The 14,544-nt window shown below is 32.9% G+C and overlaps 1 protein-coding gene across 1 annotated transcript; it reads right to left on the bottom strand.

Moving 5' to 3' along the window:
• Positions 1-3,197: 3,197 nt before the first annotated feature.
• On the bottom strand, positions 3,198-11,199 carry LOC139515475 (monocarboxylate transporter 12-like). Its single transcript, XM_071305047.1, has 7 exons — positions 10,995-11,199; positions 8,931-9,089; positions 7,799-7,942; positions 6,211-6,357; positions 5,903-5,942; positions 4,080-5,197; positions 3,198-3,744 (listed from the first exon to the last, which is right to left on the bottom strand). The coding sequence occupies exons 2-7, from the start codon at positions 9,079-9,081 to the stop codon at positions 3,623-3,625; spliced, it is 1,722 nt and encodes a 573-aa protein (XP_071161148.1). The 5' UTR covers positions 9,082-9,089; positions 10,995-11,199; the 3' UTR covers positions 3,198-3,622.
• Positions 11,200-14,544: the final 3,345 nt, after the last annotated feature.

Genomic DNA, 14,544 nt, shown 5'->3' with positions numbered 1-14,544 from the left:
AATGTTTTAATCTATTTTGTTACTGTCGAACCTCATGGTGTCAAACTTGGTTGTGCCAAAGACTGGAATGAGTGGAATGAGTGGAAATAATTTCTGGTTTCAGGTAAAATTCCTGTCTGATCAATGAATAATTACCTCTGATGAGTCAACTCAGTTGTTTCCAATACTTGGTTACGTCAGGAAAATTTAATGTCCCGTCAATGTAAATGTAAATTGACCCGGCCTTGGAACAGTAGATATAGCATAATATATACATTCCTGATTGACCCTGATGTTTCGAAGTTTGAAAGTAAAAATTATCAAAAGATGCAGACCTAATGATAAAAATGCAGATAGCATGTATTTCTTATCAGTGCTGATCCAGAAATTTTCATTGATGGGGCCCACTGGCTGCCTAAAAGAGGCCCCACTCCTGTCATGCTCCAGTTTCCCTATATAACCAATCAAATTTTTTCCATAAAAGGGGGGGGGGGGGCTCCAACTTATGTAACTTAATCATTTTCAAAAGAGATTAAAGCTGGGTAAACATGCTTGTTTGAATGACAGTTAAAATGACATGTTTATGGTGACCTATAATTAAAACATTTGTTGATAGTCCAAGCAAAACATTAGTGTGTTGAACATATTTCAGCTGACAAAATAAACGAAACAAATTTAAATGACACAAGCTAAGATTGAATGAATTGTTAGAATTTAAATTCATTAATTACAAATAATAAAAGATTGAAAGTTATGAAAAATTTATAATGATATAATGTAAAGTAAAAGACCTCATCAGGGACCAGTTCAGTTCAGTTCCACAGGTGGTTTCATAATTTATAGTGACTGACCTTTGTAAATATTTGTGTATACTTTTGATTTTATCTGTGAATGATTTGTTTATGTAATTTTGTGCTTATGTACTTTTGTGCTTATTTATGAGATTGAATACACAATCAAAGTACAAGTCAAACACTTTCGTCCAGTCCTTTCCACTTCAACATAAAGTGGTTTGACAGTATATATTTATTTGCATTCTTATGAAATGTTGAACAAGGAAGACAGCAAACTGGGTTTTCTGTATTTTTAAAGGCACTTTCAGCTTTTTTTATCATGCCAAATTCTATGCCTATTTTCCAATCTAACAAGAACCATCACTACAGAATGGCAAATGAAAAATGCCAATTTATAACAGATAAACAGTTTTTAATGTAGTTAAAGTCCAATCAACTTGAAACTTAGTACACTGTTCCCTATGATATAATCTTTCTTATTTTAATGCCAAATTAGAGTTTTTACCCCAATTTTACGGTCCACTAAACATAGAAAATGGTAGTACGTGTGGGGTTTCAGTGTACTATTGACACATTCTTGTTTAAATCAGTTTCAACATACATGCATTTAAATTCTAAAGGCATCGGTCAAGTGGTTAATTTGTAATTGCACTTAAACGACATAAACTTAAAGTACCATTAGATCCTAAACGGTAAACGAGGAAAATCATCAATATTGAATATGACCTCAATTTTGTCATCAGGAACAACATATTACAAGTTGAAAACCAATGGTTGAAGGTTTTATAAGTAATTGAAGATAATCGAACAAAAAAGACATAAAGTGCCAATTGCCAAAATATCATGGACCACAACTCCTGAACAGTAAAAGTGAAAAATTCAATTTTGAACTTGACCCCCATTTTGTCATTAGAATCAACATATTAAAGTGTGTAAAGCATTGGTTGAACACCTATAAAAAAAAAAGAAGTTACCAGGTGACAAAATAAATTAGAAGTCAAAAAAAAAAGAAAACAACAGTATCAACTATAAAAAGTTTGAAAAATGAACACAAGTTCACAAAATAGTTTGCAGAAAAATAAATGAACCGTGAATGAATTACAATGGTATTGAAAAGGGATAAGCAAAAACATTCAGTAAGCACTCAAGTTTTGGTAATAGTCATAAACAATTTGAACAGACAGTAGATTGATATTGTAAGACACATATCATGATAGCTACGATAAAACTTTCCAAGAGCGGACTTCCAAATTTTAGAATCACAGGTTTAATATCATAGATTCAATCAAAGAAGTCCTGAAAGGATTGATTGATTGTTTATTTGGTTGCTAGCTTAACGTCCATTTTTGTATAAACGGTGTATATTTAAGTATTGATTTGTCTAGGATACTTATCAGAATAATGAACCATTTTGACAGACACTTTTTTCTTCTTAATTGATTAAATAAGATTATTTACTGAGGGATATATATGTCTTCTCTCGGTAATATTTCATTCTCGATCTGATTGCAATGCTTGACAACCGTTATTTATTCTTTCACGATCATTTCTCTCGATAAATCAAATGACACCCGATAAATCAAATGACACCCTTGTTTCTGGGTTGATCAAATATATCAACCGCGTTCAAACGTTGTGCAGTTTAAACCTATAAACCAACAATTCAACGGTATCTTCAGAACACCTAGCTGCGGAACCGTACTGCAGCTACAGAACACCTGCCAATATTCTAAAGCCTATTCCTGCATTTCAGACTAATATTGTGACAGATATTTGACATAAATATTGGACATAGCTGACGTTACAAATATAAATTAAATTTTACTTAAATAAGAAAGGTAATTATTTTGTTAATCAATATGTATACTGTGGAATAATACAAACAGTTCTCTGGTCATTTAAAGATTATTTATTATCACCAAAGTCAAATTGACCTCTCTATTATATATGGAACATTCACTTATGCAACATTTGACCTTATTCCGGACAGTAACCATAGTAGGTAATTTCTAATTAAATCGTGACAAAGAAAGCCACGTTGGCATAACATCAGTTAAATGATTGCTATAAGTGGAAATTCTGCTTTGAGACGTCAAAGTTTGAATTTTGAAACTTATAAGGTGTCAGTCGATCCCAGCCTGCATCTACATCGGCAACAACGCCCGACATGTCTTTACAGCGGCAGCAATGCCATACACCATCAAAGGCATTGTTCCCAGCTAGTTTCCCCACTAAGATGTTCCCAGCTAGTTTCCCCCATCATGGAAAGATTCCAAGACCACCCCTCGAAGAGTCATTCGTCTGTTGAGAGTTTGGGTCTTTAAAGAACAACTAACTATGCAGACCAACATACTACATAACATGAACAATACGAATTCTACACAAATAATTTTGTTATAATACTAAGACAAAATTAAGTGACAATTTAAGACTTTATGCATGATTTTTTTTTTATTGTTTTCTAAAAAACAAACGAGATTAAAAACGTTATCACAGAGATTTCTTTTGTCCTATAACACCCCACATGAAAATAAGGACGTGTTCTCAGAGATTTCTTTTGTCCTATAACACCACCATAAAAACAAGGAAGTAATCTCAGAGATTTCTGTGTCCTTTAAAACTACACATGAGATTAAAGAAGTTATCTCAGAGATTTCTGTTGTCCTATAAAACCACACATGAGATTTCGGAAGTTATCTCAGAGATTTCTGTTGTCCTCTCAAATCCCACATGAGATTTCGGAAGTTATCTCAGAGATTTCTGTTGTCCTCTCAAATCCCACATGAGATTTGGGAAGTTATCTCAGAGATTTGTGTTGTTATTTAACTCCTAACATCAGATTACGACAGTTATCTCAGAGATTTCTGTTTAACAAGGAGACCACATGTAAACACAACAACTGCAATGAATTCACATCCGGCCATAAAAAGGAACGATGTTATATAGGTTCCAGTCACGTCTCTAAGGTACCCTGAAATAAAAAAATAAAAATAAAACAATAATGAAGTTGACAGCTGTTGTCTTATTTTCAGCTTTTCAAATGTTAACATTTGCCGGTAAAACGCAATACAAGTATATCATTTCAGTGTTGGTGTTTAGTATTGTTAACTATACTTTTTGTATGTTCATTTCCAGTTTATTAAACATTACATTTATGTTTTTATTCTAAAACTGAGATTGTCAGACCCTTTTGGTTTTATACCCTAAAACTTTTTATGATGGCTTTCCAAAATTTTATTTTAAAAAAACGGACGAAGGAATTCACAGCAGTTTTTCTTTTATTAGAGGTACTCCAATATGACTTACCTATGAATGGAGCTGAACACCCTAACGTCACACCTTGACCTAATACCAAAATTCCCATTGCCGACCTAAAATTATCTATTCCTAGAAAATCGGCCACAACTGATGGAGTCATAGCAAATATACCTCCAGCACAGAATCCAGCAATGACGGCAAGCAACACAAAGTGCCAGTACTCAGTGTATAGAGGCGATAGTGCCAAGCAAACAGTTGTTATAGACAATGTTATTAAGATTGATTGGTGGTTTTTTAGTATTTTTCTGTCTGTTATCACTCCATTCACTAATCTTCCAGTAAAATCACAAGCATTTACAATTGAGACGAGACTGGCTACTCTCTCTGGACTGACACCATTGTCCTTTGCGAATGGAGCAATGAAAATGATTACATAAGCAGATCCAATGCTTCCAAAACAGTACACGAATAAGAATACACACATAAACCAATGATGAAATACAGTACAATCAACAAAGAATTTCAATCTGTTCGAACAATTCAATGTGACATTACTTTCAACAGAATCACATGACTTGAATGTATCAACTCTCAGTTCCGAAAGAGACATGCTTACTACACCACTCTCTCCTAGTACACGTGTAATGTTGGAGTTTGAAATTTGATTAAGAAATTTATTAAATGATCCACTATGTTCTGTCACTCCTAAATGTTGTGACGAAAATGAATTGATCTTTAGACCATTCACATTATCAATCATTGGATAAGATTCACTGTAACTTCGTTCTCGATCATTATTTCCTAGTAATAGCTGATGTGATGTTTTGTCTGTGGAGTCTTTAGTGGGTAATTGATAGAGTGAATTTGCTTTCTTTATATCATCATTTCTTTGATCTTCCATGAGGATTTCAACATCCTCCTGAGCCTTCAATCGTTTTGGTCTTAACAGTAAAGCAATAGCTACAACATTTAGTTGTATTCCTCCAGTTATCAAGGTGCCTCCTCGAAGTCCATATTCTTTTATAAGATACGTATAGACTGGCGGGAAAACAAACCCGCCAAAACTAAACCCAGCTACAACAACGGCTTGAGCTAGATTTCTTCTTTTAACAAAGTAAAGACTGATCAGATACAATAAAGGACCATGACACAGAGAAATGCAGCTCCTAAAAAAGAAAAAAAGGAAATATTAAAAAGCATTAACACAGCGTGAAAATAAAAAAAAATATCACAAACTAAATACATTATAGGGAATTCGTTTTTGTTACCAAAACTGCAATAGCAGTATATTGAGGTATAATATATACCATTTGAACTGATTGAAGATTGATTATTGTGTGTCATATGCACTAGTTGCGTGAATTTCTAATACTAAAAAAAGTCTATTACCTAAAATGAAAAAAAGCTCCAAAGTGAAATCATGTTAACATCATTTGGATAGCACACGGATTTTCTATCAAACCCATGGCAAATCAGTTGATAAGATACAACTTTGTTTTACATAAACCTAATTGACCAAAATCAACGAATAAGAATGGATCTCAAAATGTTTCATGAAAACTATAGCAAAGACATGTACAATTCTTATAAATTCGTTTATTTGTATATAATCAAATTTTGGGGTAAATTTACCATTAACATACTGACAATGTTATCATATTCAAAATGAATGTAATAAAGACCTTCATGTATACAGACGGTTGCACAATTGGGCAATGTGCGAAGAAAATGTTATCGCAATCCTGACCCGCTTGTATCGTAGCTACGATAAACTTGCGTCGAAGAATCTTTACGCTTATAGTAAACATGTCAAACAATGACTCGGATACACGAAAATCATTAATTTACCACCAATTTTGAATTATCTTTACGCATTGTCTTTTATGAAATAATTGTACATTCTTTGCTGTTCTGAAGAAATTGTTTGATATTAACGGTGTTGTGCAAAAAAAAAGCGCCCATTTGAGTTTTGTATTTTTCAACTTTTTTTTAAAATCTTTTTTAGACGAAAAAAATCCTGAATTTGATGAGTTTATTTGATGAACATTTTTTTGGGGTATAGAAAGCTAACTTGGACATAGTATTTCATTAAAAGATACTCTATGCAAATTTTAACTTTAAAAGCTTTTAACTGACTGCTAAACAATAACACTTATAACTGCCAATTGTCAATTCGTACCAATCATAACACCATTCGTTATTATAAGTATATGGACTGTTTCAATAAAACTGCAGGATATGAAAGCAGCACTTGCCAGTAGCCCAGTGACTATGCAAAACTGTCTAGTAGTGAAGTATCTTAATCCAATAGTCAGCACCGGAAGAGCTATAAATAGAAAACATATAATTCATGGTTCTGTAGCACAACACAAAGTATTTGAAGTTTAAACTTGGTTTCCAGAATTTGAAATTTATGTTCAATAGGCCTGGTGATTTCAAAGAGGGAGATTTTTGGAAACAGTTTACAGACGGGCGGACGGATTGATGACAATAGTCTTGGTGATTTCTGAGAGGTTTTTTTTTCGGAACAGTTTACAGCCGGCGGACGGAATGACGACAATAGTTTTTGTGATTTCCAAGAGGAAGATTTTTGGAACAGTTTACAGACGGGCGGACGGATTGACGACAATAGTTTTTGTGATTTCCAAGAGGAAGATTTTTGGAACAGTTTACAGACGAGCGGACGGATTGACGACAATAGTCCTGTTTATTTCTGAGATGAAGATTTTTGGAAAAGTTTGCAGACGGGCGGACGGATTGACGATAATAGTCCTAGTGATTTCTAAGATGAAGATTTTTTGGAAAAGTTGACAGACGGGCGGACGGATTGACGACACTAGTTTTTGTGATTTCCAAGAAGATGATTTTTGGAAAAGTTGACAGACGGGCGGACGGATTGGCGACAATAGTCCTGGTGATTTCTGAGATGAAGATTTTCGGAAAAGTTTACAGACGGGCGGACGGATTGGCGACAATATGCTTGGTGGTTTTTTTTTGGAACAGTTGAACGACGGTCTGACGACAAACTCTAGAGGATGATAATAGCATGGGAGCTAAAGCTAGTTTTACCAATTATCATATTTCTTTATCTTTACAAATAGCTTACCATTCTTTGTAATTTTTTCAATAACTTTATATTTTTGTAATTTGGTGGTAGTGATAGAAGATCTTTCATAGTCTCTTTACAATTTATTCACAACTTTTTGCGACTGAGAAATTTAGAGCTTCACATATTTAAAAGACACCAGTGTATTGTTGAAGACTTTATGTTGACATCTAGATGTATTTTGATTGTTTGTGTCGTTTGGGTTGCTGCCTTGTTAAAGTATACACCACATATCACACCATGCAAATATAACATACAACTTAACAGAAACAAAGCGACAGGAATAATAAGTGCTAACAATAACTGATCTTTATCGTTGCGAATATTCACTACTACTGTTATTCAACATGTTGAAAACAATTGCACTGAATAACAATAAAAAAAAGAAGATGTGTCATGATTGCTAATGAGACAACTCTCCACAAAATACCAAAATGACACAGAACTTAACAACTATAGGTCACCGTACGGCCTTCAACAATGAGCAAAGCCCATATCGCATATTCAGCTATAAAAGGCCCCGAAATGACAATGTAAAACTATTCAAACGAGAAAACAAACGGCAATATTTATGTACAAAAAAATGAACGAAAAAACAAATATGTAACACATAAACAAACGACAACTATTCTTCATCATATAACACACCATTGATACTTACTAAAAAGGCTATATGTACCCTGTAGTACACCAGGTATAACGGCAGTGATCGAAGAACTAGCACCAAACTCATCTATAAAACCATTGAAGAATACACCAAATCCTTTCATTGTAGATCCAAATACACAAAAAAGAACTGTTGATCCTTATATAAAACAAAAGAAAAGAAAGTTTTTATGCAAGCTTAGTACTTTTAAGATATTTTGTTTATTGCTAAAAGATAAAAACTAGTAGAAAATGTTTGTATGTGCGTTTTGGCTGTCTTAGCCATAAATGAATGTATATGCCGTCTAACCAATATATATTGTGTTGATGTTGTCTTAACCATATATTAGGTGTTTATACGGTCTTAGTCATATTTAAGGTGTTTATGCCGTCTTAGTCGCATATTATGTATTATATTGTCTTAGACATATATAAGGCGTATATATTGTCTAAACCACATATGTGTATGATGTCTTAGCCATGAATAGGGTGCATGTTTATGCTGTCTTAGTCATATATGAGATGTTCTTGCTGTCTACTCTTAGTCCAATATATGGTATATATACTGTCTTAGCCATTATGAACAACATATGAGATGTTCAGACTTAGTCATAAATATATGTGGTGTGTCTGTTGTCTAAGTTATATTTAAGGTCATAGCCGTATATTAGGTGTTTATGTTTTCCTAGACGGACGGTAATTTTGTTATGTTACTTTTGGCAATATATAAGGTAATTAATATGTTTTGACCAAAGATGAGGGTTTAGATGTCTTGAAATTAAGATGCTTACATTGCAACTTTGGATATTTTTAGTCAGAGGCCACATTTTTATTCCAACTTCACAAACTTTGTCAAACCCAATCACCATGTTATACAGGTTAACGAATAATATCTTATGAAAAAATGTAGTTTTTATGTAAACACCCAGTCTTCTCAGTCATCGCTTAGGAATCCGCATCGATAAAGCGATGATTTTTTTTTAAAAGATTTATAAACTATTTTTTTCATATTTGATGGGTTTTAAAACTGTAAGTGTGTTTTGTTTAAATATTTACAATACTTTCTGTGTCATTTGGTCTCTTGTTGAGAGTTGTTTCATTAGCAAAAGTACCACATCTTCTCTTTTATAAACCCGACTGATATTTACCTGCTAAGACGACCCAGGCCCATCCGCCGTCAACATTCTTATCGTCATGTGAATCTGAATCAAGGTTATCCCCTTTATCGGTTTCGGCTTCAGAACCTTCAGTATATGAATCGTTTTCATATTGGTTCACTGTTTTTTCACATTCTGTCATGACGCCCTCTGCATGAAATACATTCATAAGATAGAAAATAAAAAATGCTTATAAACACATATGCTAAATTTATTACTACAATGATTTGTTTTACTTTCTGTAACTTTATAACCTGGACATTCTATTGTAATAACTTTGTGTGTAAATACTATGTTGAGTGAGCAAAATTTGACAGAACTATGGAATAAATGATTTTATACTGCTTTATTTCCTAAATATAGTAACACAGCTATATTTTGTGCAATGTCAATTTCATCATGAATCACTTTTCCCACAATCAGGGGTTCCTTAAAGGATAAAAAAAGTTTGAAATAAATAGCTATCAATGTTTAACTTCAGTTGCAGTATAAAAACAATATTAGGTCAATGTCAGAAAAATATAAAAGTAGAATCGAGCCCTTCCCCAGTGTCTCAGCCTCATACCAATAAGTTTATATTTTTCTGACATTTACTTATATTGTATTATGTATAATATACATTGTATTCACATTTATTTCACATCAATTTCACTGCTCGTGTTATATCCATATTAAAGAGTTAAGGCTAAAAATAATATCGATCAAGAAGTTGTTAAAATATTTACGAATACCTCTTGTAATGTGCATTTTATCTGCATGTGTAATCTAAATAACATTTGCACTAAACGAAAAAAGTTTTACATTTAAATTTTCGATAAGTCAAACGTTCCGAGATACGTTGTCATTTTTGTTCATTTAAAAATTGTATCGAGATTACAAGAAAACAATCGTTTTTTATTAACATATGTTCAAACAAAGGTAATAAAATTTAATCTGATGAATAAATCAGAAAACGAACTTTGTTTCACTTTATTCTTTAAATGCGAGAAACTGTGCCGAAGACCCATTGGTGGGCTTCGGTTGTTCTCTTTCCTTTGGTCGGGCTGTTGTCTCTTTGACACACTCCTATTTCCATTCTCGATTTAACCATTTAATGGTAATAAAGAGGTCAAGTGATGGATTCAGTCAATTTCGTTATTTTTATGCTATAATATGTTTTATTTGTGAATAATTTTCTAAGTTTTCTTTTTCAGCCTGTCTATTTTTGTTGTCAGACAACTCTTCATGTAAGGGCAACAACCGAAAAATAAAGGTCGTCTTACGTTTTAAAAACTGTCAAATTTTCTCGGTCTGTTATGGCTTTCAATATATAGGCCAGTAATAAATAATGTTTTTGACTTCAATATTTATAAGAAAAATTAAAAATCTAAAGCACAATAGTGCCAATTTCGATTGAAATCAAAAAGATTTCGGACCACCATATTCTTTCTGAAGTTTTTATAAAGTAGTAAATTAGAGTCAAGAATTATATAGATATAGGAAGATGTGGTATGAGTGCCAATGAGACAACTCTTCATCCAAATAACAAGTTATAAATGTAAACCACTTATATTCAAATCTAAAAAAATCCATAAAGATGTAAATCAGGGTAAAACACAAAATCCAAAGGAAACGAATGAACCCATAAAACGAGAAAAACCGGATGCAGTGTTATTTGCTATGCATCCATCAACATGAAATAGTGATTTTTAAAAAAAAAAGACAACCTGTTGCTATGTCGCAGTTGTCAATGATATACTGTTACCAAGTGCAAACGAACTTGTAATCTGCATAGATATCTTTATCTGGTATGCAAGATAATAATAATTCAATTCATTCATAAAAATACGTTTTACATCAAAATACTGAGATCGTATATTGTTCTGTCGTCTTGGTAGTGGAATGGACACATAAACCACCATCCCCAGTGCTGAAAGCAATATATCCAGTGTTGGTTTATATTTAACTTTGGATACATCGTTACAAATATAATTCACAGATGGAAGAAAAATTGTACACTGAAAAAAATAAGGAATTCTGAAACATATATTTCTACAAGCTTATATAAATACTTACAGGTGAAATAGAATAAAATAATACAGGAAATCCTCTTGTTATCCTTGGCCTTACATAAATTATACGACAAAAGTGCAACATGTAAAATTGCCTGTGAATCAACGACAAGATAACTATGTTGACATATTTAAAGTTCAAAGTTCTAGAAGTATGTTGACAACCGAGGATGATCCTTAACCATGCATGCTTCATGCACATTGTTAAGGAACGACGAGCTAACAGAAAGCACAAGGTCATTACGTTATTTCATCTGGAATCTACACTCACCTGATTTAATATAGACCACATAGAAAATAAGATGAAGTTTAGAGGAAAAAAAGGGACAGTAAGAAAATATTATAACTGGGGGACTGATTGATTGATCGTGCGAACCTAATGTTAATAGATGCCAAATATTTCAAACATATTCAGGAAAATTACTTTATAATGAATTTGTTAATGTCTGTGTCATTTTGGTCTTTTGTGGATAGTTGTCTAATTGACAATCATACCACATCTTCTTTTTTTTTTTTTTTTTTTTTTTTTTTTTATATTATCCTGTTTCCACTAGACCGGTATACTATGCACTATAATGTCCTTAATAATAATTATCATTCAACAGTTATAAATATATTTATGTCACTCGACTAGCAGGCATTTTTCGGACTGCAAAGCCAAAGTATTAAATCGCTCTTGCTTATACAAAATTATGTTGTTACTAAACCTACACCAAGCACATTACGACACAAATGAGGCGGGTTCTTACGAAATAAATATAAAACATAAAGACCGGATCCAACCTTTAATAAACACATGATAATTTTTTTTGATCTTGTTTACACTTAGTAGTTAGAAATAAACAATATTCTATTCTAATAAATCATTGGCTGAGGTAGCATAATGGTAAATTCCCGAATTTACACAAGACGCCCATAATTTCCAGTGACAGATACAATTATTCGTACATGTCATGCAATTTCCCTTTATGTAGAAATTTTACCTTGAAATCAGAACTTTGCACACTGAAATATGACCAGAGATAAAGCCCCAACGTAAAGTGAAAACAATAAAAAAAAACTAAAAAAAAAAAAAAAAAAACTGTATAAAAGCATTGTTTATTAAAGAAAATCACAAAAATACTGAACTTAGAGGAAAATCAATTCGGAAAGTCCATAACCACATGGCAAAATCAAATAACAAAACACATCAAAAACGAACGGACAAGAACTGTCATATTCCTGACTTGGTACAGGCATTTTCAAATGTAGAAAATGGTGGATTAAACCTGGTTCTATAGCGCTAACCCTCTCACTTTATTGACAGTCTCATCAAATCCGTTATATTTACATTGGTGCGTTAAATAAACAGACACAATAAATAAAATAGTCAAAATATGGGTACATCAGTCATCATCGTATAACATTTTTAAAAGGGAACAACTTAACAGAACACAAAAACATCTACTATCTACGAACACATTGATTGATTTGAGTGTCTGACGTCAGAAATTTTTTATACGTCACATAAATTTGTCGTTCAATGTGCATACAAACAATTTTAAAATTTACATAGGCAATGTAAGCATACAGGGTTAAAAAATCAAAAGTATGTAAGAGACCAAGATTTAAACTAGTCCAAAAGTTATAAGAATCCAAAAATAGTTAATTCCACTACGCGATTGAATGATTTTGACGTTTATGGTTCAACGTATATAGTTATTCATAATAGACATATATCATAATGACATATAATAGACCAACATCATACTGACGGGATCTTTTAAAGTACAGAGTCACGTTATAAGAACACAAAAAAATACAAAAAAGTCGAATAAACAAAACAAACCACCAAAAAAATGAAAGCCAATACAAACACATTGACGAGATGTATAAGTACCGAACCACGTCAAACGGATATCACTTAAAACCATTCAACAGTAAAAGTAATATTAATTATAGAACAAAGACAAATGAAAGAACAATAAAACATGTTGTTAAGATGATAAACAACATCAGTACGCAGAATCTATACATCAAGACCATCGTGTATTATTTGAGAAGTTGATACGGAATATTTATCAACAAGGTCTTGGTACATTAAATGGCTTAAAAAGTCATAAGCAAACAACCTTGACTAAAAAAATGTAGCTTACATAACTTTAAAAAGTCATAAAAATATCACACATTGGTACAATATCAAAACATATTTGATTGTCGAACATGGTCAATCTTAAACAGTTGATCTTGGTTCATTATAAACATTTTAGTGTTTGCCAAAGTAAGACCTGTTGGATCGTCTCCGTTGTCGGTATCCATTGTAACCAACTGCAATACGATCTTCGTCTGAATTACTGTGACTGTCTGGTTGTGGTTTGAATTTGCATATTTGTAAATTCGTTCTATTTTCGACGTGAGGTTGACTAGATTTATCAATCGGTTCAATGAGGTAAACATGACGGTCTGAGTCTATACACTTTATGGCTTGAAACTGTACGGAATTCTACTTGTCCTGAATCTTACTTCGGCCTTGTACTCTATTATGAATAAGTACTCGAGTACAAACTCCAATTTTATGTTCGGACGCTTTGCTTTCTCTCGTAAAGCAACTTCTTTCCTTAAGTGCTCTCCTGAAATAAAACGGAGAAAACCCTGTAGATGCATGAACTGTTGAGTTGTATGTGAAAATTTATTGTTGTTTCTGTTTTTGGTGTTAGGGTTCGAAGTAGGTCATGTATAGTCCTAGTAAATATTTCGCACTTGACCATTACCTTGTGGATGATAAGGAGTGGTTCTGCTCTTTTTGAATATTGCAAAGCTCACTTATAAGTAAGTTCCTCACCAGATCAGAATGGGTACTTTTAGGTATTCCATAACTCCCAAACCATTAAGAAACTGGTGTTTTGGCTGTAGATGCTGCATTTTGATTTCGTGTTAAAATCGCTATTATAAATTTCGAAAATTCGTGTAATTACTTGAACATTTTCCCGGCCATCGCTTACTGGTTCTAGAATAGTATAATCTATAGCTAGGATTTCATTTGGTTTGCTTGGTACCAAGTGACTCATTGGAACTGATTTGCGCTGACATGGCATTTTTGAAACATTACAACGTTTGCATGCTTGCAGTAATTTTCAATGTCTTTGAAAAGCCCAGTCCAGTAACACGAACGAATCAAGCTTATTTCCGGTTTCCGATTCCCAAATGACCTGCTTGTTCATAAAGCCTTTCTAACACTTGCTTTTGGAAAGCTTCTGGTACATCGAATTGATGTGTCTCACCTTGTTGTGCATCAATCACTTCTTTATAAAGAATCCCGTTTTTGCGAAACATTCTGTCCCTTTGTCGTAACATAGAAATAACTTGAGGAGACTCTTTTATTCTCTCACTTGATGACCGTTTCCCATTGAAGTATATTAAACACTGTTTAATTGTATTGTCGCTATTTTGCATTGGCTTCATGTCACCTTTACTATATCTCGGTAACGCACTAACTTGATTACCTAACGCCTTTAATATCTCATCCTTGTGAGGTGGTTCTGTTTTCTTCTCAACTTCACATTCGATTGATTCTA

The sequence above is a fragment of the Mytilus edulis genome, chromosome 3 (assembly GCF_963676685.1).
Source record: "Mytilus edulis chromosome 3, xbMytEdul2.2, whole genome shotgun sequence".
NCBI classification, from domain to species: Eukaryota; Metazoa; Mollusca; class Bivalvia; order Mytilida; family Mytilidae; genus Mytilus; species Mytilus edulis.
Note: the sequence above shows the minus strand (reverse complement) of the source record. Positions and strands in the feature narration are given on the sequence as shown.

What these genes read in the sequence shown, in the direction of transcription:
- LOC139515475 (XM_071305047.1), bottom strand. Translation starts at nt 9,081, where the DNA reads ATGACAGAATGTGAAAAAACAGTGAACCAATATGAAAACGATTCATAT. An exon ending in AACGAATGGTGTTATGATTG is followed by an intron (nt 5,943 to 6,210) that starts GTACGAATTGAC and finishes CAATTTCTTCAG; the next exon opens with AACAGCAAAGAATGTACAAT. An exon ending in TATTTCATAAAAGACAATGC is followed by an intron (nt 5,198 to 5,902) that starts GTAAAGATAATT and finishes TTTCTTTTTTAG; the next exon opens with GAGCTGCATTTCTCTGTGTC.